Source organism: Anguilla anguilla, chromosome 16 (genome assembly GCF_013347855.1).
Source record: "Anguilla anguilla isolate fAngAng1 chromosome 16, fAngAng1.pri, whole genome shotgun sequence".
Taxonomy (NCBI): Eukaryota; Metazoa; Chordata; class Actinopteri; order Anguilliformes; family Anguillidae; genus Anguilla; species Anguilla anguilla.
This window is the reverse complement of record NC_049216.1, coordinates 5,706,032-5,732,068: the sequence shown is the minus strand read 5'-3', so window position 1 is coordinate 5,732,068 and position 26,037 is coordinate 5,706,032. Positions and strand designations below refer to the sequence as shown.

The 26,037-nt window shown below is 51.7% G+C and overlaps 1 protein-coding gene and 3 non-coding genes across 8 annotated transcripts in view; all 4 read right to left on the bottom strand.

Moving 5' to 3' along the window:
• Window positions 1-3,665: 3,665 nt before the first annotated feature.
• Window positions 3,666-26,037, bottom strand: part of LOC118215378 (cytoskeleton-associated protein 5-like) — a 51,260-nt gene continuing 28,888 nt past the window's right edge. For 3 of the 5 annotated variants that reach the window (XM_035396105.1, XM_035396106.1, XM_035396104.1), the window contains exons 26-45: window positions 25,798-25,936; window positions 25,210-25,310; window positions 24,704-24,829; window positions 24,303-24,452; window positions 21,940-22,143; window positions 20,573-20,708; window positions 18,429-18,622; window positions 17,434-17,609; window positions 16,600-16,623; window positions 15,518-15,691; window positions 14,184-14,304; window positions 12,929-13,108; window positions 10,046-10,233; window positions 9,511-9,586; window positions 8,991-9,179; window positions 7,850-7,987; window positions 6,999-7,082; window positions 6,691-6,853; window positions 6,163-6,314; window positions 3,666-4,370 (exon numbers count right to left, since the gene is read on the bottom strand). In XM_035396105.1, the coding sequence (XP_035251996.1) occupies window positions 4,119-4,370; window positions 6,163-6,314; window positions 6,691-6,853; window positions 6,999-7,082; window positions 7,850-7,987; window positions 8,991-9,179; window positions 9,511-9,586; window positions 10,046-10,233; window positions 12,929-13,108; window positions 14,184-14,304; window positions 15,518-15,691; window positions 16,600-16,623; window positions 17,434-17,609; window positions 18,429-18,622; window positions 20,573-20,708; window positions 21,940-22,143; window positions 24,303-24,452; window positions 24,704-24,829; window positions 25,210-25,310; window positions 25,798-25,936 (2,967 nt within the window). In that variant the 3' untranslated portion in view covers window positions 3,666-4,118. The remainder of the gene's footprint in view (window positions 4,371-6,162; window positions 6,315-6,690; window positions 6,854-6,998; window positions 7,083-7,849; window positions 7,988-8,990; window positions 9,180-9,510; window positions 9,587-10,045; window positions 10,234-12,928; window positions 13,109-14,183; window positions 14,305-15,517; window positions 15,692-16,599; window positions 16,624-17,433; window positions 17,610-18,428; window positions 18,623-20,572; window positions 20,709-21,939; window positions 22,144-24,302; window positions 24,453-24,703; window positions 24,830-25,209; window positions 25,311-25,797; window positions 25,937-26,037) is intronic. The other 2 variants (XM_035396107.1, XM_035396108.1) reach the window with 2 other exon arrangements.
• LOC118215889 lies at window positions 12,140-12,249 on the bottom strand. Its single transcript, XR_004762933.1, has one exon. It is a non-coding gene; the product is annotated as a small nucleolar RNA SNORD67 (small nucleolar RNA).
• Window positions 13,865-13,974, bottom strand: LOC118215890. Its single transcript, XR_004762934.1, has one exon. It is a non-coding gene; the product is annotated as a small nucleolar RNA SNORD67 (small nucleolar RNA).
• Window positions 20,978-21,089, bottom strand: LOC118215888. Its single transcript, XR_004762932.1, has one exon. It is a non-coding gene; the product is annotated as a small nucleolar RNA SNORD67 (small nucleolar RNA).

The following is a 26,037-nucleotide window of genomic DNA, read 5'->3' as shown; positions in this document are numbered from 1 at the left end:
TTTCCAGGGGTTCAGACCTGGTTTTGCCCAGTTTTCTTCCCGTTTCTTCTGTAAGGCGACATTGAATGAAATGTCCGTAAAAACTGCTATACGAGTATAGCTGAATTGAGATCCGTTCTGTAAACATTGGGACCACACTGATTAAAAGCAAACAAAAATCTCGCCTCACTTCAGGTCATTGAAATACTATTAAGAGTTTCGTTAAAAGAGTTCGTTTCCCCCTTCTCGAGGAAAACATGACTGCATTCATATTGAATGGCCCGACAGTAACATTACATTATTCACTCTTTGGAGACGTCAAAAAGGATTCCATTCGCGATGCCTGCACAGCCAGTTATGGCGGTCATTCATAAAACAATCATTATTCCACATGGAGGACATGCCGCATCACGCAAGCCTGCATTTCAACTCCACTTCCCATTCCTGAAAGCACTTGACAGTAAACGAAGACTATAAATAAAGTTATACATTTTTCAAAGCAATCAGAAGTCATTAGACATATTTGCATTTTTAAAGGAAGACGTATCTTTTGGGTTATATTTAGCCGTGTGCGAGTTCTGCAACCGGTGGTCTTAAATTCAAGTGATGATAGGCTAAGGTCTTGATCCTTATACTAAATAATTCAAATTTACTTTAAATAATTTAGATACTTTTTACAGCAAGCCAACGTTGGTGCAGACCATAGAATGCCACATCACCAAATGACTATGTGCAGTAGATGTGCATATTTAGAAATATTACCAGGGCCTTTCGGTTTCGTTTGCAGGTTCTCCCCTAATATGAATGGGTTTTCCTCCAAATACTCCAGTCTCCTCTCACAGTTCAAAAACATGCAGGGTATACTAGCTGGAGGCTCTAAATTGCTTGTAGGTATGAGTGTGAGAGCGAACGGTGCATGTGCCCTGGGTTGGATTGGCCAACTGTCCAGGGTGAATTCCTGAATCTCGCCCATTGCATGCTGGGATAGGCTCCGGCCTCCCCGACCAGGAATGAGCGGGTTAGATGACAGATGGATGGATAGAAATACAACACAAAAAACAGACTTAAATATAAAAAAAATAACCTATTCTTACATATCAGATGAAACGGTAGATTTTCCATGGCCTGCTGCTTAAGGAGGGCCCTTAAGGAGGCAGACCCACCGGTGTTCACACGGCTCTTGTGGCTTCGTTTAAATTCAAAGCGCCAAAGCAATCCTGCTTTTAACAGGGATTTGCATTTTAAGTCATTTGATATTCAAATATTAGCAGGTTCCCAAGACTGAATGTTTGAATAACCTAACAATTTTTTTTTGTTTCACTATACGAAGCGAAGGCACTTTTCTGTGTAAACAATGATGAGCCGCAAGTTATCCATTTGACGGTCATTACGAGATTGACATGGTTGCTGTCCGTTCCGGTCTATTAACATGAAATAATGAAACTTCAGAAGGAATATTCTAGAGTTTGTGTAGCTCATGGAAACATCGCCATTGTCTGCATAATCAATTGTTAAACCATGTTAAGCCCTGCTAAACCACTCAGCTACCCCTAACTTGCTGAGAAGGTTGAAATCATGACATTCCAGCAAAAAAGAAATACATAAAAAATGTATAGTGTATAGAATGTATAGAAATAATCTTTAGTTGACGGCTGCTTTGCAAAAGAAAAAGAAAATAAAAACATTGATCGTTTGTGGCACTCCAAGGTAAATATTCAATGACATTTAGAAACTGGCCTTGGTATATGCTTGAATGGTTGCATATATAGCATTGTCAGAAAAGCAAAGCTTCCGGAACATCACCTTGCGAAACTCAAAAGCAGCTAGCATAATTTTTCTTGAAGATAATGGCATGTAAGCTAGCTCTGAAGAGGAGTTGTGACAGCGCCAATGATGTCAGTTGCTCTCCTCGAGCTAGGAGAATTCACCGTGCCAAATGGGGCACAGAAGTTAAGCTGACTCTCTCTCTCTCTCTCCTCCCCCCCCCCCCCCCCCCCCCCCCCCCCCCCCCCCCCTTTTTAACCCAACTCTGAAGCAATTAATATCGTCTACAACCTTCGAGGGGGCAGTTTCAACATCGTGAGATCTTCTAAAGCCTGACTGATGGGCGCAGGTTATATCGACTCAGACCTCAGGGATGAATGCATTATTTAAGGCCGTAGAACTCCTGGTGTGAACGTCGGCTTCTGTTCCACCCCAGTACGGAAACTTGATCCTTGTAAATCGACCGCAATCTCCGACGAAGACCCTGAGATGAACCGGGGCTAAGACGCCTAACTCTTCTCAGGTAGGTTTGGACACCCCCTGCTTTATCCCGCAGGAGCCCTCCGTTTGAACTTTGAAAGCGCAGGTAATGGGGAAATCGCTTCCCCGGTAATCGACATGGCCGCTGCGGCTGCGCGCGCTGGAAACGAACACGGGAACAAGTTCACGACGCAACGTTTCTGCCGCGTCAGCACCCTCGCAGATCGCAAGCTCTAGAACTGAAGTCGGCAAATTTTACAATTTACTCATTTCGCAGACTTGAGAGAGAAACGTACGCTGGGTTAAATCCTTTGCGTGCAATCCACTTACACAGCCGGCTAATTTGAGGCGATTCAGGCGAAATGCCTTACTCGAGGAGACGCAGTGATCGAATCTGCCAGCACTGAGGAACTGAACCGAACAATACGTTTAGACTGAATCAGTCCGCACTATGGAACTGAACAGGATTAGTTTGAATTGAATCCGTACTTTGGAACAGAATAAGAAGCTTTGATTAAATCCGCTTGTATTAATGGCTATTGATGAGCATGACCAATTCCTTCAGAACAGAGCCCTTCTTCCCTGGACAAAATAATCTGCAGTTAACGTCAAAGACAGGCGTGCGCAATTCAACTCCTGGAGGGACAGAGCGTAGATCAGCTATTGTTCCAACCTAATTATTCCATCATAATTTTCTACACGTTTCTCTGCCAGCGGTGCCCAATCACGTGCCAAGGAGTGCGGAGAGAATGCAGGTTTTCATCCAATCACTGCACCTGCTGACTTCACTAATTAGTTCCCCCCCTCACTGGCTGAACACAACTCTCCGGTGTGTTAATTAGTGAAATCAGCAGGTGCAGTGATTGGCTGGAATGGCCCATGATTGGTCACCACTGGTCTACAACAAATTTCCTACAGCAGACCAGAGAATAGGTTCCCCAAGCATGCATGCAGTCTTGCTGATGACTATCAAAAATGTCAAATCAAAAATATAGTTGGGGGTAATTACATTGGCATGAACTGATAAGCCCCCAAGTGTACATCCTCAAATGCCCAAATTTTCCCTCCAAACACAACCCATTTTGTACTCTCCACCAATAAAGGCTTACCCGTTCCGCCACACAGACCAAACAGCAACGCCTTCCGCAATCATTCCACCTTCTCCATCACTAAGCATCCAAGCACATCACAGAACTTTGGTTTATCAATTTATTTTGTAAAGAAAAAAAAAAAACAACAAAAAAAAACTTTATTGCCTTTTACCTATGGATAATAGTTAGCCTTGATGAGACTACATTCAAAACTATTCTGAGAGGTCTGAATGTATAATGAGTGACGTCCTTCAAACTACAACCAATCCAAAAAATAAATTGAAAAAAATGACATGCCGGAAACTGCTCAAGGTATGCCAGACATGTAGGAGTAAACGGTGTTTTAGAGAGCAGCGTTTATTAAATTCGAAACTTTATTTACAAAAAAAAACGGTTACTTCCTGCTTTCATGCACCATGATCCCAACAGAATCATCGTTTCGGCAACTCGAGAAACTGGACAGGAAACGGAAAGGTACGGAACTGAAAAGGGTTAGCAGAGAAAACAGAAAAAAAGAATTCACTACTTTTTATTATTAATTTTAAAATCTCAACAAAACAAAAAAAAGAGAGGAACGTGTTAAATTATACATATTACAGCGATCTCCACAGAGAAACTGTACACTAAAATCTTGACACTTGAGAATTCGAGTGGTTAAGAAGCCTAGAGTATATACAAGTAATTGTGCCACGATACTTGACAAAAAGTAGTCCACTTATGTTACAGCGAGACTTTTGTACACTGGGAGGGGAGGAGGCGGGGCCTTGAAAAAAAAAAAAAAAAATGGGGCGGCACCCTCTGATTTCATTGGCGGTTGTTCTTGATCCTCTCCAGCCTCTTCTTGAGGTCGTCGAGGTTGGCGGCGGGGGAGGAGGAGCGGGAGGAGGCGCGGGCGGGGCTGTGGTGGGCGAGCGGCTGCTCGCGCGACTCCTTCAGCTGGGACAGCTTGCTGTGGAGCATGTCCGTGGAGGAGGCCACCGAGGGGCGGGAGAGCAGCGAGGTCAGCGGGGTCCGGTCCTCCTCCTGCGACGGCTGCGGCTGCAGCTGCTGCTGCTGCTGGTGGGGGCAGGGCAGGGCAGGGCGCCGTGACAACCGCCGCCAGGGGAGACGGGGGAAGGGGGGGGGGGGAGAAAAGGGGGGAGAGGCGTGAGCGACGCTTGCTACGTGTCCACCGGGGCCCTTCGACTACCATTTCGTGAGGGCCAAAAAAAATTATATCACATTACAGGCATTTAGCCTTACACCATTTTTCTTTTACATAGCATTTACACTGCATCCATTTTATACAGCTAGAGCTGAAGCATATATATATATACATATATATGCTATACTATACTGAAGCAATGCGGGTTAAGTACCTCGGCTCAGGGGTACAACAGCAGTTACCTAACCCAGGAATCAAACAGCAGTTCCTCACCCACTATGCTACACCGCCGCCCATAAGTAAGCAAACATTAAACTGAACATTACCGACGGCTGCTGTTTTGTTACCGGTGGGAGACGCGCAGTAAGTGAATTGCCCTGCTTTACGCGGCGAATAAACGTTTCGGCGCCCCGAAGGCGAATTCGGAGGGGGGGGGGGGGGAACCGCGCTGAATTACCGCGCCCGACCTTCTCGTTTGGGAGGAAACGGCATCGCCGTTGCGGCGAGCGTTACTCGGCCCGTAACGCCGTTCCCTCGTAGCGCGCCGTCGACGCGCGTTAGCCGCCAAAGTGGAGCCCACGATAAATAATTAAAACCGCTTGAGAAACCGCAACAACAACAAAAAAAACCCTACGGCTGAACTGCAAGCTTTGCTAGCGCTGCAGGGCTCGTTCCAGCTGGTGCGCTGCTGCTGCCCTCTGCTGGACGTTCCGCACTTTACGGCGTAAATCCAAAAGAGAGCAAACATCATGTGCAACGAGCTGAGACCAGCAGCCAGAGAAAGCATGGAATAGGCTGCAATGCACCCTAAATATTTTATTTCTGGAAAATATTTACGTTTGCCAGCAATGCACCTTCAAAAAAGTTACACTGCAAAAACGGAAAGCGGCAAAAGGTTATACACATTTGCCTGTTAAGTGCAAAACGCTGGATCATATTGACTGAATACTTCACTGTGACATTACTGTATAATCCATTTCTACAAAAGACTCTAGCTAAGGAAAAGCGAAAGGGAAGATGGCAGCCTTCAGCACTTCCTGTTCTGAATGTCCACCGCGCGAGCCAAGAAATGCTCAGTCACACTCCCACCCCCCCACACCTGTCGTCGTTCTAGCTAATTTCACTCCAGACGTACTGTGAGGACCGGATCTAGGGCAGACGTGGTGCGCAACAGAGGGTTTTAAACAGAACGGTACAGATTCAATTCAGGTGAACATGGAGAAAGAGAAGTGTCACTCTAAATGAAAAGGGGGCGTTATTACCATGAATTTGTGATAATAAAGCCACTTCATCGGACCAGTCACACGGAGAGAAACCTCTAAACCGTACTGCTCCATGCAGCAGACGGCCAAACTGAACTTGAGGTGAAGTGCGTGTGAGAGGAGAGGAGAAGTGGGGTGTGTGTGTGTGTGTGTGTATGAGTGTGAGAGAGAGGAGAGAAGTGGAGTGTGTGTGTGTGTGTGTGTGCGTGCGTGTGTGTGAGAGAGGAGAAGTGGAGTGTGTGTGTGAGAGAGGAGAGAAGTGGAGTGTGTGTGTGTGTGTGTGTGCGTGCGTGTGTGTGTGTGAGAGAGGAGAAGTGGAGTGTGTGTGTGTGTGTGAGAGGAGAGGTGGAGTGTGTGTTTGTGAGAGGGGAGGAGAAGTGGAGTGTGTGTTTGTGAGAGGGGAGGGGAAGTGTGCGTGAGAGAGAGAGGAGGGGGCGGGTACCTTGCTGTTGTTGTCCAATCCGTGCCGCTGCCGGAGGATCTTCAGCCTCTCGTAGTAGACGGCGGGCTCAAGCTCCTCCCCGTTGGTGTTGAGTGGCGCCGCGCTGGAGGCGGGCACGAAGGCGGAGCCGTCTGAGCCGCGCTGGGGGATGACTGCAGAGAGAGAAACGCCGCCTGTCAGCAGAGCTTAGCACCGCCCCCCCCCCAGGGGATCAGAGCCCTGACCAATCAGCTGTGTTCAGAGTTGAGGGGTCAGAACGGTGGCCAATCGGCTGTGCTCAGCGCTCAGAGCAGTCAGAACACTAGCGAATCGGCTGTGTTCAGTGCTGAGGGGTCAGAACGCTGGCCAATCGGCTGTGCTCAGTGCTCAGAGCGGTCACAGGCCTGGCCAGTAGTGAGCCTGGCTAGAACACGCCGTCTAAGATCGGTGGCGTGTTCTGCAGTGAGCGAGTTTCAAATGCAAGCGAGTTTGAAATGTACGAGATCTGATTCGTAACACGCGTGTGATCCGTGTGTGTGCGTGACGCACCGGCGCTGGAGCTCTGAGTCCTGCCCTTGCCCTCGCGGTCCGACTCGATCATGCGCAGGCCCCGCTCCACGTAGCTCTGGAAGAAGGGCGAGGTGTTCTTCAGGAAGGGCTCGATGTCGGCGTCCGAGTACTTCAGCTTGTACTCGTACAGTTCCGTCAGCCCCTGCGGCAGAGAGAGGAGAGAGGGAGGGAGAGAGAGAGAGAGAGAAGGAAGGGACAAAGGAGAAGGAGAGAGACTGCGTTCAGCACCCGGAACCACTGGATGCAAAGCACCCCCACGCCGCACGCTCACGCTCGAAACCGCTCACCTCCTTCGTGTTTTCCTTCGACCCGATCTTTTTGAAGATCTCCGAAAGGATGTCGCTCACGTTGGCCCTGGAAATCTTCTCATCCTGCAACAAAAAAAGGTGTGATGAATACCGACACCTGAGACACAGGACAGTTACAGACGAACGCAGACGACTGTAGAGCTGAGACACAGGAAAGTTACAGACGAACGCAGATGATTGTAGAGCTGAGACACAGGACAAGGTTACAGACGAACGCAGATGATTGTAGAGCTGAGACACAGGACAAGGTTACAGACGAACGCAGATGACTGTAGAGCTGAGACACAGGACATGGTTACAGACGGACGCAGACAACCACAGAGCAGCACACAGGACAGAGTTACAGACAAACGCAGACGACTATAGAGCTGAGACACAGGACAGAGTTACAGACGAACGCAGACAACCATAGAGCAGCACACAGGACAGAGTTACAGACGAACGCAGAGGACTGTAGAGCAGCACTCAGGACAGAGTTACAGACGAACACAGAGGACTGTAGAGCAGCACTCAGGACAGAGTTACAGACGAACGCAGACAGCTGTACAGCTGAGACACAGGACAAGGTTACAGACGAACGCAGACAACCATGGAGCAGCACACAGGACAGAGTTAGACGAACGCAGACAACCATAGAGCAGCACACAGGACAAGGTTACAGACGAACGCAGACAACCATAGAGCAGCACACAGGACAGAGTTACAGACGAACGCAGACAGCTGTACAGCTGAGACACAGGACTGGGTTACAGACTAACGCAGACAACCATAGAGCAGCACACAGGACAGAGTTACAGACGAACGCAGACGACCGCGTGATCGACACACACCGTTTTGACCGCTCCCTTCTCGCTCCCCTTGTCAGACTTGGAGCCGGACAGGTCCCCCGAGTGCTTGACCACCCGCCGGAGGTGGGCCTCCAGCTCCGACTCGTTCCTGTTCTCAATCATGGACAAGTGGTCCATGATCTGTGCGAGACACAAGAGGGGGGAGGTCAGAGCTTTTAAACATCATGGTTATAGAGATTTTAAATAAGTCAGATGGTTATCAGATAGGAGCTTCTCCTGACCATAGGTGGTTTTCTCTGTATTACGCATTTTTTAATTTACGCATTACTCTAAAAGCAGGTGTTCAGACGGAAGAGAGGAGCTCCAAGGTGACTCCCCTTCACAGGATGCAGATGTTACAAGCCTTTATTGAATTTCAAAAACCCACGCAAGTAAAATTTTAACTAAAGAACACAGGCTACGTACTAGCGACGTAAACGAAGGTCGTCCTGCCTCGGATCCAGGGCAGACGTGGTACGGTAGTGAGGGTTTTAAACCGAACGGTACAGAATTTTCTTTTCCGGACTTGTTCTCGATAGTCCCCCGCACGAGGGTCCGGCGTCGTCCATTTTAAACATTTGACACGAATATGCTAATTTAACATTTTAAATACGCGCCTCTTTTACCGGAAAACCTCCTGTAGTGACCGGCAGCAGTTGCGAGTATTTATTTACTCTTTTTCATTGCCATTTACCCTATACTACGCTGCAGAACAAACTGCCCCATCGAGATAATAAAGACTCAACTAACTAATTAACTAAGTGACAAAGAAAGGTGCCTGGAAAGCCTGTTGGGCGCCTTTACTGCTTTCAGACAGAGCAGGAGCATTTTGTTTGGCGAAGCCTTCGAGCGCTCTCTGCGCGCTGTTAGCCTAGCGTGGGGGGGTGTCTTAACTACTGCTTGTATTTTTTTCCATAGATTGCGTTGTTGCCGTTCTCGTTGTGTTAGTGTTAATCAGTTTAACCTTCAGGGTCCAAGTTGAACTATGCGGTTGTTCCCTGCACTTGGTACTTCTCTCTAGGGGTTTCGTCATACTTGTTCCTGGTTATGGTTATACACTTTGTTGTACGTCGCTCTGGATAAGAGCGTCTGCCAAATGCCTGTAATGTAATGTAAATGTAATGGGGGGGGGGCAGGCACACACCTTGGGGCCGCACAGCCTGCAGAGCGTGTGCAGCAGGGTCTTCAGCGTCCGGTAGGGCATGTCGCATTTGAGCTGCTTGAGCTTCTCCCGGGGGAGGACCTTCATGAAGTTGTGGATCTCCAGCATGATGCGGTCCAGGTTGAGGCTGTCCATGGTCTCCGGGAGGAAGCGGATCATCCTCCACAGGCACTGGGGAGACGGGGGAGGGGGGAGGGGGAAGGGGCGTCACCCGGGGGGCGGAGCCTAAACAGCATCTCAGCTTGCATGGACACACACTCGTATACACACACACACACTCAGGCATGCACACACACAGAAGGCATACACACATACACGCGCACGTGCGCATATACACACACACACACTCAGGCATACACATACACACACAAACACACACACTTTTTCCCCCTCACAAAAATACACGCACATCCTTGCAGCCTCACGTGCACACTGCATGCAAGCGCGCGCACACACACAGACACACACACACTCGCACGCAAACACAGACGCGTGACAGTACCTTCAGGACCAGCTCGGCGAACTTGGGGGTCCCGGCAGAGGAAATAAGGCTGTCCTGCAGCAGCACGAGGATCGCACTGAGAGAGAACACACAGCGTCAGGGACAGATGCAAGGACGCACGGACACACAGACTCAGTCTGAAAATCAGGCTTAATGCGAGTTGTACTAAGACATTTGGCAATGAGCGAAACCTTTTTAGCTCACACAAAACCAATTACACGACCAACGATCGGTGATGGCATTTGCTTTGCACCAATCAATGGCTGTGTTATTGGTTTTCGCGTGAGCTGAAAGGTCTAAAAGGTCTTGCGTGTGCTAAAGACCTTAGTAAATCAGGCTCTAAGAGTCGACAGACAGACAGACAGACAGAGACAGAGAGACAGACAGACATACAGATACAGACAGGGACACAGACAGAAACGGACGGACAGAGAGACAGACAGAGATGGACAGACAGACAGACAGAGACAGAGAGACAGACAGACAGACAGATACAGACAGAGAGACAGACATGGAGGAGGGGAAAGCGGTCAACCTGAGGATGTTGGTCTGGTCGGACTTCCCCAGCACGCGCACCACCAGCATGTTGACGGAGCGGATGAGCTGCTGGCCGTCCTCGATGTCCTCCACCCGGGAGTCCAGCATGAGGGTGATGAGGCCGTGCATCAGGTCCTTCAGCACGCCCATGGAGGCCTCCCGCGCCAGGCTTTCAATGGAGAAGAGCTGCAACGGCACCATGGTAATTACAGCCTGACCTTACTGCCCTGTCAGCCTGACCAGGCCGCTCATAACCTTACAGCACAATGAGCCTGACCACGCTGCTCATAACCTTACAGCACAATGAGCCTGACCAGGCTGCTCATAACCTTACAGCACAATGAGCCTGACCAGGCTGCTCATAACCTTAACCTTACAGCCTGACCTTACAGCACTGTGAGCCTGACCAGGCCGCTCATAACCTTACTGCACTGTGAGCCTGACCAGGCTGCTCATAACCTTACAGCACAATGAGCCTGACCAGGCTGCTCATAACCTTACAGCCTGACCAGGCTGCTTATAACCTTACAGCACAATGAGCCTGACCAGGCTGCTCATAACCTTACAGCACTGTGAGCCTGACCAGGCTGCTCATAACCTTACAGCACTATGAGCCTGACCAGGCTGCTCATAACCTTACAGCCTGACCAGGCTGCTCATAACCTTACAGCACTATGAGCCTGACCAGGCTGCTCATAACCTTACAGCACTATGAGCCTGACCAAGCTGCTCATAACCTTACAGCACTATGAGCCTGACCAGGCCACTCATAACCTTACAGCACTATGAGCCTGACCAGGCCGCTCATAACCTTACAGCACTATGAGCCTGACCAGGCCACTCATAACCTTACAGCACTATGAGCCTGACCAGGCCGCTCATAACCTTACAGCACTGTGAGCCTGACCAGGCCGCTCATAACCTTACAGCACTGTGAGCCTGACCAGGCCGCTCATAACCTTACAGCACTGTGAGCCTGACCAGGCTGCTCATAACCTTACAGCACTGTGGGCCTGACCAGGCTGTTCATAACCTTACAGCACTACAAGCCTGACCAGGCTGCTCATAACCTTACAGCACTATGAGCCTGACCAGGCTGCTCATAACCTTACAGCACTATGAGCCTGACCAGGCTGCTCATAACCTTACTGCACTATGAGCCTGACCAGGCTGCTCATAACCTTACAGCACTATGAGCCTGACCAGGCTGCTCATAACCTTACAGTATTGTGAGCCTGACCAGGCTGCTCATAACCTTACAGCACTATGAGCCTGACCAGGCTGCTCATAACCTTACAGCACTATGAGCCTGACCAGGCTGCTCATAACCTTACAGTACTGTGAGGGTGACCAGGCTGCTCATAACCTTACAGCACTATGAGCCTGACCAGGCTGCTCATAACCTTACAGCACTATGAGCCTGACCAGGCTGCTCATAACCTTACAGTACTGTGAGGGTGACCAGGCTGCTCATAACCTTACAGCACTGTGAGCCTGACCAGGCTGCTCATAACCTTACTGCGCTATGAGCCTGACCAGGCTGCCCATAACCTTACAGCACTATGAGCCTGACCAGGCTGCTCATAACCTTACTGCACTATGAGCCTGACCAGGCTGCTCATAACCTTACAGCACTGTGAGCCTGACCAGGCTGCTCATAACCTTACAGCACTGTGAGCCTGACCAGGCTGCTCATAACCTTACAGCACTGTGAGCCTGACCAGGCTGCTCATAACCTTACAGCACTGTAAGCCTGACCAGGCTGCTCATAACCTTACAGCACTGTGAGCCTGACCAGGCTGCTCATAACCTTACAGCACTATGAGCCTGACCAGGCTGCTCATAACCTTACAGCACTATGAGCCTGACCAGGCTGCTCATAACCTTACAGCACTATGAGCCTGACCAGGCTGCTCATAACCTTACAGCACTATGAGCCTGACCAAGCTGCTCATAACCTTACAGCACTATGAGCCTGACCAGGCCGCTCATAACCTTACAGCACTATGAGCCTGACCAGGCTGCTCATAACCTTACAGCCTTACATTTGCTTCCTATGCTAAGAGTGGGCGTGGCTCCCAGGGCTCCGCCCTGCAGGTCAGATGGCCCCTGTGCACTCGGGCTTGTCGTCAGGAGTCCGAGTGGAGCCGCTCCGCCACCGCAGAGCAGCGCCACCTGCAGGCGCAACTCATCACCCCCGACAGAGCAGAACCCGGGGAACCACGTGGCACGCTCCTCGTTTCAGGAGGACGCAAACGACCGTCGCGCAGCAGGTAGGCTGTTATGCAAACAGACGGCTCAGGCTAGAGAAACGGCTAAAACGGCTACACTGCAAATGGACTGTACCATCCTCGACTTTCAACTGCTGAAATAAATACGCTCCGCACTACAAGGAACCTCTTAAATTACCTCAGTTAGGACTTCATAGGGCTTCATACCGCGAAAAGCATTTCCAGACAGGCAAATGCAAAGTTCATCAGGGTTCAACATTTAGGCTCTCGCTCAGCTGAAAGACTGAAAGCAATGAACTTCCCTAAACCAAAATGCTTGGATAATGCAAAGCTAACAAAGCCACATGACGTGCATAAAATTAAAAATAATAATAATTAAAAAAAAAATTAAAAAAAACTCAAAGCTTCTGGAACAACACAGCGACACTCTTCACTGTCACTACCCTTCACTCACCATGACGACCAGAGAAGTTGCATTTTCCAAAAACAGTTTCGGTTGGTGCCCGGTAACCATCCGACACAATTTAACGAAGAAAGACGCGAATCTAAAAACGAAAAAACTTCCGGATTCGACGTTTGCGTAGACGCGCAGGAGCTGGCACAGACGGGGGGACGGGGGGACGGACGGACGGACGGACGGCGGTACTCACGGAGAACATGTTGCCGATGATGCAGCTGTACAGCTTGAAGATGTCCCTCTTGTCCAGCCGGTCGTCGGCCATGTGCGTGTTGTAGATGAGGCGCAGCTGCATGAAGGTGGCGATGAGGAACTGGTCGATGTGGCCCGACATGGCCTCCGCCTTGTCGTCCTGCCGCAACACCTCGTCGACCTGGTACAGTGCCGAGGGTGGGGGGGTGCGGGGGGGGGGGTGGGGCGGGTTAGTGTCTCGTACAGCTGGCACTTCAACAGGTTTTTAACTTCCTGCACTTTCCAAATAAAACAAGTATTCCTTTAAAGTGCAGTTACATGACCGTTGATGGCCGGTTTTAAACGGGTCCGTGGACCCAGAGGGATGTGGGAGATACCTGCAAGGACTATATACAGATTTGGGAAAGCGTATGAAAATGAAATAAATGTGTAAAAAAAATGTTTTTAAATAAATTAGCCCTTTTAAAATTTATGATGGGGGTCCTATGGATTCCTTTGAGCCTGGGTAGGGATCCGTGGATCACAAAAGTCTGAAAACCGCTGGTCACGTTTTAGAATACTTAAGAATTAATTTTTAACAGTTAGAGTTTCCCTCAGCTGTGATGTGTGTAACTATGACACGTAGGAAAGTTGAGTAAAAGTTACACCGACAGAAAAATCCAGCAGATTCAGAATCAAGCCCTACCAGAAGGGTGGATTTCTGCATTTCAGAGATAAACAGCAAGAGTTATGAGATTACCAATAAGCGACAGTGCACAATGAAGCAAAAACCTGCGTGTGATTGACACGCGACCTAGCCAATAAGAGGCATTTATCCGCAGAGCTTTTGGCCCCGTGGGAACCCTACGCACAGACAGACAGACAGACACAGAGACACGCAGACACAGAGCGTTTGGTTGCCATGGTGAGAGTGGGCGGGGCTCCCAGGGCTCCGCCCTGCAGGTCAGATGGCCCCTGTGCACTCTGGCTTGTCGTCAGGAGTCCGAGTGGAGCCGCTCCGCCACCGCAGAGCAGCGCCACCTGCAGGCGCAACTCATCACCCCCGACAGAGCAGAACCCGGGGAACCACGCGGCGTGCTCCACGTTTCAGGAGGACGCAAACCACCGTCGCGCAGCAGGTAGCAGGGATACACACAGAGACACATAAACACACGCACAGACAGAAACACACACACACGACACACAAAGACATGCACACACACACAGACACAGACAGACACACACATACATACACACACACACACACACACACACACCTGTGCCAGGGCCTGGATGCTGGTGTAGATGTCCCCGCTGGCCACCTGTGAGATGACGAAGTTGATGGTCGAGGCGGTGGTGTTGTGCAGGTCGTCGAAGTGGGGAGAGACGGCTCGGATCCTAGGACACACCCAAACACAGGCGTGAGACTCTACACTCACTCACACATACCCAGACGCAGGCGTGAGACTCTACACTCACTCACTCACACACACACCTCCAGACACAGGCATGAGTGTCTCTATATTCACTCACTCACACACACACAGACGCAGGCGTGAGACTCTACACTCACTCACACACTCACTCACACTCACACACGTGTCTCTATATTCACTCACTCACACACACACAGACAGACGCAAGCGTGAGACTCTACACTCACTCACTCTCTCACACACACACACACACCCCCCCAGAAGGAGGTGTGAGACTCCACATTCACTCACACACATACACACACACACACACACACACACACACACACACACACACACACACACACACACACACATCTCCAGACACAGGCATCAGTGTCTCTACATTCACTCACTCACTCTCACACACACATACACACACCCAGCCGCAGGCGTTTCTACATTCACCCGCCCCGCCCTTTACCATCCATACTGCTTAACCGCTGATGTTTGCTCAGGGTGTGCGCTAGCTCTTTCGGTTAGCATTGCTGCTGCTATCGTGTAGTGTGGCAGCCAGACTCTTCGCCGATCGCTAAATCAGCACTGACCCCGAGTCTGGATACGGGCCTAAGAAGTACGGTTCCAGTAATGGAGCGGGCACCATGTTGTATGACCACTTTTTTTGCAAAAACCAATCATAACTTGCATTGGTTACAGAGTCATCACCCTCCACAGACAAACACACACACACAAATAAAATTAAAATTATAGAACTGTTGTCAGTCAACACATACACACTTTGCCATATACTGAGATTTCAATGAATGAAGGAAAAAAAAAAAAAAAAAAAAACCCACAACACACGGCTAACAACTCCCAGGCTAGCGAGCTAGCACTTCCTTAGCATAGACCCCTGTTACTCAAATCACGGCCCTGGACGTCCAAGAACTGCTGGTTTTCCCACCCTCCCTTTACCTGGAAGTCAGGTGTGAAGAGAGTCTGGCCAATCAGTAGCACCAATCGCTTCGTTAATTACCAAGGGGGGGGGGGGGGAAGAAACCAGGGCTGGATTTGGATTCAGGGTCCAGATTAGAGTATCCACGGCATAGACCATAAAGGCCTGCCCTCATGCCTCGATCAGCAGGAACTGAAAGCGGGCGCAGGTCAGACAGACGGACGGACGGGCGGGGACGTACTTGGGCTCGGGGATGACGACGGGCTCCAGGATGTCGTCCAGCTTGTGCTGCACCAGCTCGGGCAGCTCGCAGACCCGCGAGTGGTCCGTCTCGATCATGTCCAGGTCCAGCTGGAACTCCCGGGGGAAGGCGGGCGACGGGTGCTCGGCGGGCGCGGTCTGAGAGCGGGACTGACTGCCGGGACAAAGAGCGCACACACACACACACACACACCGTTAGCCGCTAGCCGCTAGCCGCCATGCCACGCCACGCCCGAGTCCCGAGAGACTCGAGCTCCCTCAACCCTGCTCCAGGAGAGCCGTGAGGGGGAGGGTCTGCTGGGTTAACGTTCGTCTCAAAAAACATCTTTAGGGGTGATATAGCTCAGGAGGTAAGACCGATTGTCTGGCAGTCGGAGGGTTGCCGGTTCAAACCCCGCCCTGGGCATGTCGAAGTGTCCTTGAGCAAGACACCTAACCCCTAACTGCTCTGGTGAATGAGAGGCATCAATTGTAAAGCGCTTTGGATAAAAGCGCTATATAAATGCAGTCCATTTACCATTTACCATCTTAAACTTCGCAAATGAATTTCAACTGCCGATTTGAAACATCCAATTCGTGACTCGGTGACTAAAACTGCGCTCTTGCTTGTAACCTCTGTTCTTTTACCGTTGCACCTCAGTCTCATTCTCCATTTGTGACTTGATCGTCAACCGTCAACAACCGGCTCGGACCCAAGTAACCAGCCGGGCTGCGCGACGGGTCATCGACCGACTGACCGCGTCGACCGACTGACCGCGTCGACCGACTGACCGCGTCGAGTAGCGGCGAAGACCAGCAGACCCCCTGCGGCTCTCCGGGACCGCGGGTTGAGGAGTCCTACAGGTAACCGCGGCCCGACCGGCGGTCTTCCCGTCGGCCATTTTATTTACGTTCGAGCAGCACGTCACGTAGAGCGGATTAAAAGTGCGTAAAAAACGAGAACGGAGAAGTGCAGAAAGCTACAGGAAAGCAACAGTAAAAACGTGAGCTTGGAATCACGACGCCACTTTGACACACTCGAGGACTCCAACGAGTAAGAGAGAGGAACACAGGAATACTCACATCCTGTAAGTGCGATACATAATTCTGTCCGAGGAAAGCAAGGAGGGGGTTTGGGGGGGGGGGGGGGGGGGGGGGGGGGGGGGGAAGAGCAGAGAGGGCGTTTAGAGGGCAGAGGTCAGCAGGGCGAAAGGCAAGCGTGTAGAGAAACAGAAAGTGAAGGTCTGAGCAGGCGTAATCGCAAAAACGGCGGAGCCGCATTTACACCTGTGTCGATCTGCTTCCGGTTCAGGGGTCGTTTGGACTTATCGACCCCTCATTGGACACAAGACCATCACATGATTGAGTACTTCAGCACGCCGTTTTGCACACGCGTACATACAAGACGCTGCTACGTTAGTCAACTTGGTAGCCTCGTATGCAGCTTTCTTAGCTAAGAAGGTAGCTAACAAGGCTCCGTAGCAGTCTCAAAAGTTAGCAGTTAACTAGCTACCTAGCTGCTAACTTGCCCAATGACAAAACCACGTAACATTTGGTTCAATTCATATCGCGGAAATGTCGCACTTTGTAGCTAAACAGTCAGTAGTGCAGGGTCAGAATTCGCTGGCTATCTTGGTAGCTGGATAGCTAAGTGAGTAGCTATTGAAATGTTTACTTTAGTCAACTACTTAAGCTTGCAGTGCTTTAGCCAGCAAAGGGGTAATAATGTCCAATGCAGATCCTATGAGAATAAGCACACAGTTCCACACGCATAGCCTTGGATAATTGGATAATTACACCTGAACCGAAAACAGGTTGACACAGGATTTGCAGATCCACCCTTTTTTTGCAGTTACACAATCAAAAGGCAGCACTTATAAAGAGCGCCCCCTGCAGGTGGGGGGGGGGGGGGCTTACTTGAGTTTGGCGGGCGCCTCGTCCGAGGGGGCGGGCTTGCGCATCAGGCTGGCGTTGGGGTTCCCGGGCGGGGCCCTCTGGGGCCTCTCCTCCGCCTGCCGGGGGGGCGCGGCCGCAGTCTTCTTGGCCGAGCGCTTGATCCTCTCCTCCAGCATGCTCATTTCCTTCTCTGACAGCTAGAGATGGACACACAGACAGACAGACAGAGAGACAGACCGAGAGAGAGAGAGACAGGCAGACAGATACATACAGTCAGACACACACAGACAGATAGAGGGAGACAGAGACAGACAGATACATACAGTCAGACACACACAGACAGATAGAGGGAGACAGATACAGACAGACAGATACAAGGACAGAGACAGGCAGACAGAGAGACAGGCAGACAGATAGAGGGAGACAGAGACAGACAGATACATACAGACGGACAGATACAAGGACAGGGACAGGCAGACAGAGAGACACGTGAAACAGACAGACAGACATGAGGTCAGTCAAAGGCACTTCTCTTCCCTTTATGAAACCAACTCCACTTATCCAACACCTCAAAAAACAGCATGATCGTTCATGTATGAACCATAACTTGTCTGTACTCTTCCTACTGCACCTGTCTGCCAATTAGAAATTAAAATAATGATCACCTTTACTCTAGGGGAGTGATGCTTTAAGTCCCTCATCTGCTGAATTTGGAAAGCTGGGCTTCAGATATGTCGCACCTTGTAGTTAGAACAATCGGCAAAGAAATCTTAAACCTCACAAATGAATTTCATTCGCCGATTTTAAAGTACGCTCTTGCTTTTAAACCTCAGCTCTTTAAATTACCGTTGTACCTCAGTCTCATTCTCCATTTGTAACTTGATCGTCAAACTGTCTTGTTGGGTAACTTCACATTTTATTTCAGCCCCCCCCCGCCCCGACAAAACAGATCTTGATCTCAGTGGGATATCCCTGGCTAAATAAAGGCCGATGGGAAATGAAAGGCGGGCGCTCACGTTGCCGATCAGCTTGTAGACCTGCTCGCCGCACACGTTGTAGGCGGCGACGGCCGTGTTGAGGGCGGCGTTGCGCACGGACGTGTCGCGGTCGCCGATGTGCACGGCGATCTCCTTCAGCGACTTGGCGGCCGTGGGCTGGCACACGCTCATCCCGTAGGCCTCGATCAGGCAGCCCAGCTCCTCCAGGCACTCTGCGGGGTGCAGCACGCGTTACTCTACACGCTACGCTAACCCTGTAAACAAGGCCCAGCTCCTCCAGGCACTCTGCAGGGCGCAGCACGCGTTACTCTACACACGTTACTCTACACGCGTTACTCTACACGCTACGCTAACCCTGTAAACAAGGCCCAGCTCCTCCAGGCACTCTGCGGGACCAAACACGCGTTACTCTACACGCTAACCCTGTAAACAAGGCCCAGCTCCTCCAGGCACTCTGCAGGGTCGAACACGCGTTATTCTACACGCTAACCCTGTAAACAAGGCCCAGCTCCTCCAGGCACTCTGCGGGGTGCAGCACGCGTTACTCTACACGCTAACTCTGTAAACAAGGCCCAGCTCCTCCAGGCACTCTGCGGGGCGCAGCACGCGTTACTCTACACGCTAACCCTGTAAACAAGGCCCAGCTCCTCCAGGCACTCTGCGGGGCGCAGCACGCGTTACTCTACACGCTAACCCTGTAAACAAGGCCCAGCTCCTCCAGGCACTCTGCGGGGCGCAACACGCGTTACTCTACACGCGTTACTCTACACGCGTTACTCTGTAAACAAGGCCCAGCTCCTCCAGGCACTCTGCGGGGTGCAGCACGCGTTACTCTACACGCTAACTCTGTACACAAGGCCCAGCTCCTCCAGGCACTCTGCGGGACCGAACACGCGTTACTCTACACGCGTTACTCTACACGCTAACCCTGTAAACAAGGCCCAGCTCCTCCAGGCACTCTGCGGGGTGCAGCACGCGTTACTCTACACGCGTTACTCTACACGCTAACCCTGTAAACAAGGCCCAGCTCCTCTGCGGGATCGAACACGCGTTACTCTACACACGTTACTCTACACGCTAACCCTGTAAACAAGGCCCAGCTCCTCCAGGCACTCTGCGGGGTGCAGCACGCGTTACTCTACACGCTAACTCTGTAAACAAGGCCCAGCTCCTCCAGGCACTCTGCGGGGCGCAGCACGCGTTACTCTACACGCTAACCCTGTAAACAAGGCCCAGCTCCTCCAGGCACTCTGCGGGGCGCAACACGCGTTACTCTACACGCGTTACTCTGTAAACAAGGCCCAGCTCCTCCAGGCACTCTGCGGGGTGCAGCACGCGTTACTCTACACGCTAACTCTGTACACAAGGCCCAGCTCCTCCAGGCACTCTGCGGGACCGAACACGCGTTACTCTACACGCGTTACTCTACACGCTAACCCTGTAAACAAGGCCCAGCTCCTCTGCGGGGTCGAACACATGTTACTCTACACGATAACTCTGTAAACAAGTGGCTAAAACTTGAGGGTTCCCATGTACAAAAATGCATAAAGAGCAACTTGCTCTGCAATGATCTCAAACATCAGTCCTGAATATAGTTTATGCCCCAACATCAGTCCTGAATATAGTTTATGCCCCAACATCAGTCCTGAATATAGCCCTGTGATGTCTGTTTCCATACCGACGTACACACTCTCATTCATTGACTTTGTGTTAAGACTAAATCCAAAAAGTGCAAACTTTGCTCGGTAAGTAAGATTTCCAATTAGAAATTACACAGAAAAAAACCACAATAGCACACAAGCATGGGCCACTAACACACCGTAGAATATACATGGGTTTGGGAAGTGCTCAGGGTCAGAAAGTAAAAGCCCTGCCACGTTTTTCTTCCACCCATGAACTCAGCCCAGCTGATTTCACTCATCAGTTCCACCTCCTGAGTGAAGAACAGTGCTAATTAGCAAATCCAGGTGACTGGGGAGGACGCCATTTCTGAACCCGGATTTTCCTCCTCTGGACACAACCAGTTCAAACACTCATGCAGCACTGAATTTAAAAAAAAAAAAAAAAAAAAACTGAGGAACAAAATGACAGCTAGCGAGCCGACGTGTGATCTGCGTTCCACATCCACACACGCGCGTGTGCGGAGCCGGCCGGCCACTCACCGGCCCTCTGCTTGGAGTTCTTGGACTTGGTGCCGTCCATCAGGAAGGTGAAGACCTTGCTGGCGGGGTACACCTTGCACAGCATGGCGAGGATGCCGCGGACGTCTTTGCGCACCACGTCCTTGGACTCCCCGACCTGCAGGGGGCGACAGAGGGTCCTCAGCGGATTAGTGCTGCCATATGGTGGGGGGGGGGGGGGGGGGGTTAGGCTGATTCAAAGGGTCCTGACTGATAGGGGCCTTCAAAAATGCTATTGTAACTGTACAAGGATGGGGTGGTGGGGCCCCCAATGCGAGATTATTTCACGGGGCCCAAAATCCCTGGCAGCGTGTGTATGCGTGGTGTGTGTGTGTGTGTGTGTGTGTGTGTGTGTGTGTGTCCATACATACGCGGTGGCAGTGGGCGTGTGAGTCAGATGGCCCCTGTGCACATGGGCGTGTCCTCAGGAGGTCGGACTGAGACTCCTATGCCACTGCACCGGAGCCCCAGCTTAAGAGTGCAACTCATCACTCTCACACAACCGCACCGCCACCGCTCAGATCACCCAAACCAGCCACACGGCTGCGCACAGCAACAGATCCGCCACGAGGATGAGGGAATGGAGAAAGAGGGGGTGGAAAATACGAGACTCAAACTGAGGATGAGGTAGAGGATAAAGGAGGTGTAAAATGGACACTCACCTTCAGGATGAGGTAGAGGATAAAGGAGGAGTAAAATGGACACTCACCTTGAGGATGAGGTAGGGGATGAAGGAGGAGGTGGAAGTCTCACCTTGAGGATGAGGTAGGGGATGAAGGAGGAGGTGGAAGTCTCACCTTGAGGATGAAGTAGGGGATGAAGGAGGAGGTGCAAAATGGACACTCACCTTGAGGATGAGGTAGGGGATGAAGGAGGAGGTGGAAGACTCACCTTGAGGATGAGGTAGGGGATGAAGGAGGAGGTGGAAGACTCACCTTGAGGATGAGGTAGGGGATGAAGGAGGAGGTGGAAGACTCACCTTGAGGATGAGGTAGGGGATGAAGGAGGAGGTGGAAGACTCACCTTGAGGATGAGGTAGGGGATGAAGGAGGAGGTGGAAGACTCACCTTGAGGATGAGGTAGGGGATGAAGGAGGAGGTGTAAAATGGAGACTCACCTTGAGGATGAGGTAGGGGATGAAGGAGGAGGTGGAAGACTCACCTTGAGGATGAGGTAGGGGCTGAAGGAGGAGGTGGAAGACTCACCTTGAGGATGAGGTAGGGGATGAAGGAGGAGGTGGAAGACTCACATTGAGGATGAGGTAGGGGATGAAGGAGGAAGTGTAAAATGGACACTCACCTTGAGGATGAGGTAGGGGATGAAGGAGGAGGTGTAAAATGGACACTCACCTTGAGGATGAGGTAGGGGATGAAGGAGGAGGCCTCGTACTCGTTGAGGTGGTAGTTCTCGCGGCTCAGCATGGAGAAGAGCAGTTTGAGGTACTCCAGGGCCTTCATCATGACGCTGGTGTTGGTGTCGAAGAAGCGCAGCGTGAACCACTTCAGGATCAGGTCCAGGCAGCCAATGGTGGCGTCCCTCTCGTCCTCCATGCGCTGCCGAAGGGGAAACGCGCACGCCGCTAATTACGCCGTGTCCTCGACGGGCGACACGCGTCGGTCCCGCGTGTAATCTAGACGTCCTGGATGACCACCCCTCGATTATACTGAATTGTTCAGAAAGGGCCAATTGCACGCGAGGCCATATTCACAGTCCACCAAACGGGTAAGAACAGTGTGCCTGTCAATTTTTCAGACGGTTTCAGTTAGCACTGCCCATTCAAATTCAAATTCGGAATGCTTTATTGGCATGACAAGATTTCTTATATTGCCATCCACTTAAAGCAAGAGTTTACCTGGAAGTGGCCTGCTAACGATTCAGTTACCAATTGGAGAACAAGTTGTGCCCTCAGCATTTCAAAGAACACCATTTGATTCACGTTGCCCGCATTCAACCTGAAATAGTAGTATGCTTTGAATTTAAAACATTTAAAAGGAGTTTTATTATAAACGAAAGATGAGTTTGTCAGCTGATGAAATTAAATAATTATGTTTGAAAAATTTTATAACCTTTTCACCTGGCCTTTGAGAGAGAAAATGGTAACGACCCATACCATTGAATAGGAGACAAAGGCACTGTCTAACTCTGTATGAAGCCACTACCTCTAGTGCACTTCAGTATTGCAGTACAGAAGCCCCACCTCCATAACCCCTCCCCTTCGGCCCTAAAGCCCCACCTCCATAACCCCTCCCCTTTGGCCCTGAAGCCACACCTCCATAACCCCTCCCCTTCGGCCCTGAAGCCACACCTCCATAACCCCTCCCCTTCGGTCCTGAAGCCACACCTCCATAACCCCTCCCCTTCGGCCCTGAAGCCACACCTCCATAACCCCTCCCCTTCGGCCCTGAAGCCACACCTCCATAACCCCTTCCCTTCGGTCCTGAAGCCACACCTCCATAACACCTCCCCTTGTGCCCTGAAGCCACACCCCCATAACCCCTCCCCTTCGGCCCTGAAGCCACACCTCCATAACCCCTCCCCTTCAGCCCTGAAGCCACACCTCCATAACCCCTCCCCTTCGTCCCTGAAGCCACACCTCCATAACCCCTCCCCTTCGGCCCTGAAGCCACACCTCCATAACCCCTTCCCTTCGGTCCTGAAGCCACACCTCCATAACACCTCCCCTTGTGCCCTGAAGCCACACCCCCATAACCCCTCCCCTTCGGCCCTGAAGCCACACCTCCATAACCCCTCCCCTTCAGCCCTGAAGCCACACCTCCATAACCCCTCCCCTTGTGCCCTGAAGCCACACCCCCATAACCCCTCCCCTTCGGCCCTGAAGCCACACCTCCATAACCCCTCCCCTTCAGCCCTGAAGCCACACCTCCATAACCCCTCCCCTTCGTCCCTGAAGCCACACCTCCATAACCCCTCCCCTTCGGCCCTGAAGCCACACCTCCATAACCCCTCCCCTTCGGCCCTGAAGCCACACCCCCATAACCCCTCCCCTTCGGCCCTGAAGCCACTCCTCCATAAGCCCTCCCCTTCAGCCCTGAAGCCACACCTCCATAACCCCTCCCCTTCAGTCCTGAAGCCACACCTCCATAACCCCTCCCCTTTTGGCCCTGAAGCCACACCTCCATAACCACTTCCCTTCGGTCCTGAAGCCACACCTCCATAACACCTCCCCTTCTGCCCTGAAGCCACACCCCCATAACCCCTCCCCTTCGGCCCTGAAGCCACACCTCCATAACCCCTCCCCTTAAGCCCTGAAGCCACACCTCCATAACCCCTCCCCTTCGTCCCTGAAGCCACACCTCCATAACCCCTCCCCTTCGGCCCTGAAGCCACACCTCCATAACCCCTCCCCTTCAGCCCTGAAGCCACACCTCCATAACCCCTCCCCTTCAGTCCTGAAGCCACACCTCCATAACCCCTCCCCTTTTGGCCCTGAAGCCACACCTCCATAACCCCTCCCCTTTTGGCCCTGAAGCCACACCTCCATAACCCCTTCCCTTCGGTCGTGAAGCCACACCTCCATAACACCTCCCCTTCTGCCCTGAAGCCACACCCCCATAACCCCTCCCCTTCGGCCCTGAAGCCACACCTCCATAACCCCTCCCCTTCGGCCCTGAAGCCACACCTCCATAACCCCTCCCCTTCAGCCCTGAAGCCACACCTCCATAACCCCTCCCCTTCGGCCCTGAAGCCCCACCTCAATCATGACGCCGACGGCCTTGACGTGTCGCTGGAAGTCCAAGTGGAAGAGCTCGTCCAGCAGCCACTTGGCCAGGCAGGGGGACATCTGGGTCTTCAGCTGCTCCACGTACTCGTCTCTGGGCGTCATGAAGTTCCACTTCAGGACCTGCGTCACAGCGGAGCGAAGTCAGCATCCGCCCTCTCTCTCCCCCCACTGTCCATCGGCCTCTCTCTCCCCACAATTTCAGGTACTGCCATTGCCATAGTAAAAAGTACCAAGTAACTCCGAACAATATAACTGCACAACCAACTTCTAAATTCTATGATGTCACAATGCAGTCTCGGACCCGCCCCCATCTCTCTGCCCTGCCCATCTCCCCATGCTCTGACCATTCCTAGGGGATCGCACAGCCTTGCCTTCAAGCCCTTCTCCTCCTTTATCCTCTGTTCTTTCCCGTTGGGAACCAGGATGAAGATGGGCCCGGACCGATCCTCTTCCTCCTTGGCACCGGTCTTGGCCGGAGCCTTCTTCCCGAGAACACCCTGCAGCGGAGAAAGAGAGAGAGAGGAATGAGGCAAACGGAACCCTCCTTCCCTCCCCTCCAGCGGAGGAGAAAGCGGGAAAGAGAGAGACCTCCCACAGGCGTCCGTCTGTCCATTAAGTGGGCGCGAGGTGGAACCCGAAACGGGCGTGCGCGCACCCCGTGCACTTTTAGGGTGTTAAATCCCTCCTGCCGAACTCGAGGGTTTGGTGACGAGGGGCCTTTTAAAGCAACTTCCAAAAGAACAAAAATAAATAAAAAAACAGCCACACAAGCCGCCATCAATAACATGCTTAACGGCACAGAGTGGGTGGAGCCAGTGGCAGCAGCAGGGCCAATGAGAAACAGAGGGTGAAAGGGGGGGGAGGGCGGGGGTCTCACCTTTCCTTTGGCAGCGGCTCCTCCCGGCTTTGCTTTCTTGGTCTCGGCTTTGGGCTCGAAGACGCCGGAGTCTTCGCTGACGGACAGCGTCCTAGCCGTATCTGCAACCCAGTGGGGGGGGGGGGAATTAAATAAGTTGCATCACAGAGAAGACAGAGGCTTTACGGTCAGCTCTAGGAGAAGCTCAACAGGAAATGAAAAACTGCATGCACGGAACTGCTGTGACTTACATGAGTGCACAAAATGTCCGCCTCAAGTCGGGCTCTTAAGATACACGGTAACTGAAGCAACGGACCGTTTCTAGCTTTTTCCCCAAAAGGATGGGAGAATGCATGTCTAATCCTGTGTGTGTGTGCTTGTGTGTGAGAGAGTGCGCGTGTGTGTGAGAGAGAGTGAGTTAGTGAGTCAGTGTGAGAGAGAGAAAGAGAGAGCGTGTGTGTGTGAGAGAGAGAAAGAGAGAGAGAGAGAGAGAGAGAGAGAGAGAGAGAGAGAGAGAGAGAGAGAGAGTGCGTGCATGCGTGTGAGAGAAAGTGTGTGTGTGTATGTGTGTGTGAGAGAGAGAGTGTGTGCGCACATGTCCATACTGACCCGGGGCAGGCTTTGCGGCAGGCGCGCTGGCCGCGGGCTTGGAGGGGGCAGCTTTGGCGGGGGCAGGGGCGGCGGGTTTGGCGGGCATGACCGCCCGCGCCTTCTCCAGCATGCCCATCACCTGGTCCTTAGAGGAAGTCTGCAGAGGGAAGGGACCAGCAACACCTTAAACCCCCTAACTGACCGGACCAATGCGTGCGTCTGAAAAACAGCCCTTATCAAACTCGGTCCTGGGGCCCC